This window comes from Tinamus guttatus, unplaced genomic scaffold, assembly GCF_059628265.1.
Source record: "Tinamus guttatus ecotype Peru unplaced genomic scaffold, ASM5962826v1 Tinamus_guttatus_pri_ptg000571l, whole genome shotgun sequence".
NCBI lineage: Eukaryota > Metazoa > Chordata > Aves > Tinamiformes > Tinamidae > Tinamus > Tinamus guttatus.
Window position 1 is genome coordinate 99,583 of NW_028289105.1, and position 3,658 is coordinate 103,240.

Consider the following 3,658-nt stretch of genomic DNA (forward strand, 5'->3'; position numbering starts at 1 on the left):
CGACGCGGCACAAACGGGGCCTTTGCGGAGATGTCAGAATCGCTGTGGCTGGAGTGAAGCCTGGCGCTGAGGGCAGCGCAGGCCCCCGGGCCCCACGCCTGCTGCTCGGGGCTCAGCGCTGCCCCGTCCTGACGCGGCTGCTCCGCAGCGGCTCCGCTCTGGGCCGCAGCCACCGACACCTCGTGCCCTTCCTGGCCGCGGCTGGAGCCGGGGCTGGGGCCGGCCCATAGAATCATAGAATGCATAGGGTTGGAAGGGACCTCTAGAGATCATCTAGTCCAACCCCCCCTGCACACGCAGGGTCACCTAAAGCACGTGGCACAGGAATGCGTCCAAGCGGGTTTTGAAGATCTCCAGAGAAGGAGACTCCACAACCTCTCTGGGCAGCCTGTTCCAGCGCTCTGTCACCTTCACTGTTAAGAAATTTTTCCTTAAGTTCCTGTGGAACTTTTGGTGCTTCAGTTTGTGGCCATTACCTCTAGTTCAGTCAGTGGCCACCACTGAAAAGCACCATCCTCTGCACTCCCTCCCTTGAGGTACTTATATACACTGATTAGATCCCCTCTCAGCCTTCTCTTCTCCAGGCTGAACAGGCCCAGCTCCCTCAGCCTCTCCTCATAGGGCAGATGTTCCAGGCCCCTGATCATCCTTGTGGCCCTGCGCTGGACTCTCTCCAGCAGCTCCACATCCCTCTTATACTGTGGAGCCCAGAACTGGACACAATACTCCAGATGAGGCCTCACCAGGGCTGAGTAGAGGGGCAGGATCACCTCCCTCGACCTGCTGGAGACGCTCTTCTTAATGCACCCCAGGATCCCATTGGCCTTCTTGGCCACGAGGGCACACTGCTGCCTCATGGTCAACTTGTCATCCACCATGACACCTAGGTCTTTCTCCGCAGAGCTGCTCTCCAGAAGGTCAGTCCCCAGCCATCCGCGTCGCCCCCTCAGTTCACACAGCAGGCGCAGAGCAGCAGCAGCTGCAGCAGGATGAAGACGGGCGCCATGACCAGCCCGTACCAGAGCTCGCGCGTGCCCTCCGCCAGCTTCTGGCACAGCAGCAGCTCGAAGACGAACTTGAGGCCCAGCACGCTGAGCACCCAGAGCCGCAGCACGGCCAGCCGCTTCTCGCCATCCCAGAAGAACCGCATGGACACGATGGTGCTGAAGTAGGTGCTGAGGCCATCGGTGGCGAAGCAGGGCCCGAGCACAGCCCGCCAGGAGAGCGCGGCGGCCGCACCGTCCGCCTTGAGCGCCAGCAGCGCGGAGCAGAGCAGCAGCGCCAGCCCCTGCAGGCCGAGCTCGCAGGGCGCCAGGCGCAGCCACTGCCCCAGCTCGCGCAGCGACAAGAGCATCGCTGCGTGACGTCAGTGCCGCGCCGTGACGTCACTGCGGCGCTGGGGGTGACTTCGCGCCTGCTGAGTGCCTCACTGCGGCTGGGACGTCGCTTGGCGCCGGGTGATGACGTCAGCGGCAGCTCGGTGGCTCCCGGCGCCCCAGGATCCCCCTTCCTCCGATTCCTCCTTTCCCCGGTCCCCGCGTCCCAGGTTCCCCCTTCTCCCGGTTCCGTCGTCCCTGGATTCCCCTTCCCCCGGTCTCTGCGTCCCCGATTCCCCCTTGCCTCCATCTCCGCATCCCCAGTTCCACCTGCCCCTGGTTCCCTCTTCCCCTCGTCTGTCCTTGCCTCGCTGCTCCCATCACTCTCTTCCCGCTTCCCGCGGTGCCTCTGTCCCCAGTTCCCCCATGTCCCCGTGACCCCCTGTCCATGGTGCCCCCGGCTCCCGGTTCTCGTGTCCCTGGGACTTCGATCCTTTGGTTCCCCTTTCCGGCGGTGCCCCTTTCCGCTGTTCTCCATGTCCCCAGTTCCCTCATGTCCCAATGCTCCCCTTGCCAGGACCCCCTTACCCTGGTTTCCCCGTCACCCTGATCCCACCACACCCCTGTATCCCGGTTCCGCTTCCCCCGATGGCTCCGGTTTGCAAGTGTAAAGTTTTCAGAATACTGTATTTTCAGAAGGAAGAACATGTCAGCCAGGGCATTAGCTTAGGTTGAAAATTTGTCTTATTCCTTCTCTCTTACCAGTATGTTCTTTTAAGCTCCATGTCCAAGCCCACCCCATTCCCAGGAGACTCAAAGATGCAATTCTCTTAGAGATGAGGCACTTCATTCTGCTGTACCTCTTCTAACGACAAGAATGGGCAGCCTATAGGGACATATCTTACACTTACGAACCAGCATTCAGGTGATCAAGCTGGCGCCGACACAAACACCCTTGCTCAAACCTTCAGAAAAAAACATTATTATCCACCCACAGCAACTTGAGAGAAAACGACAGGAGCTTTTAGGGCCTGTGTTCCACATCCTTCATACATCTAATGGGTGCATCATGTGATTTCCTCAGCAGCTTGGCATACTGCACTTCTGCTTTCTCTTCACAGGACACCGCATCACCCATGAGTCCAAATTCACTGGCTTGAGCTCCCAGTGCTATCAGGATAAAAGTGGGTCAATGTGTAGGGCACATTAAAGAGGTACTTGAAGAAGAGGCTTTATTAGGTTAAGGGATGCAACAAGAAAAATGGATCAAATTTAATTAAAGCTACTTTAATGCTATTCCTTTGAATCACATTTAGTCCAGACACAATGGTAAAGGAGTGTGTTTTACATACCTTCAACTAGTTGACTGTGTTAAATAAATGCCAGTTTCCAGACGACTTTTAGGTCACAAATTTGTTTGACCCATGGTACAAAAGGGGACAAGAAGCTCTGCAACTTGCGTTTAACTCCTAGTGTCTGTCTCATCTCAGATTACAGAGCAACATTAAACAACTTTAGATAAAACACTTCTCAGGAGTTGGCCACAATGACAGAAGGGTTTCCTGCTTCTCACTGTGCCTCACACAGTGAGCATCACTTCATTGCAAAGACCACAAGGCAAGAAAACCCACAATTCTTGCGGGAGCCACTTTTTTTTTTTCTATCCTAAATACATGTATCCCGCTCTCTGAGGCAGAAATTAGTTTCCAACTCCAGGCCGGTGACAAAGAGTCTTTGCAAGCTGGATGGAGAGGTTAAATGCTCAGGGATTTCTCTCCCTCTTTATAAGACAGTTGATGGACCTCATGGCCAACCCTTTGGAAGGAGCTCCTTTGTTTCAGGGCTCCCTTGGTGCTAAACTTACTTCTTTCAGCAGCCTCTGGAAAGTTCAGATAACTTTCATCCTCATAGGCTAGGCCCTGCAAGCCAGCTGATACTGAAACTTTCTCAGCACCTGCGTTTGCTCTACAAGCAAACAACTGTGGTTGCAAAACGTTGGGCTGCTGGATGGAGAGCTGCTGTATACTGAATTTGCTGAAATGCCATTCTGCTCGTGCACAGTTATTACAAGTACAAGGACAATAATCAGGCAATAGTGGAGGCAATAGCTCCACAGATTCAATTTTGACTGGAGAGACATGCTCGTTAATTATGGCAATGGAGGAGAATTTTCTGAAGTTCCTGGGGCACAGAGATGTTTAGAAATGACAAAGTTCTGCCTCCTGTCCTGTTTCCTGGGTAGGAAACTAAAGTGGCCAGCAGCCACCTCTACCACATTCAGGAGGGTTTACCATACTTGGGAGTTAGTTTTATTTAGTAGCACTTTGGCAGCTCATTGTCTT

At 54.5% G+C, this 3,658-nt stretch overlaps 1 protein-coding gene across 1 annotated transcript; it reads right to left on the reverse strand.

Moving 5' to 3' along the window:
• Nucleotides 1-946: 946 nt before the first annotated feature.
• LOC148592521 (transmembrane protein 203-like) lies at nucleotides 947-1,354 on the reverse strand. Its single transcript, XM_088534575.1, has one exon. The coding sequence runs from the start codon at nucleotides 1,352-1,354 to the stop codon at nucleotides 947-949; it is 408 nt and encodes a 135-aa protein (XP_088390701.1).
• Nucleotides 1,355-3,658: the final 2,304 nt, after the last annotated feature.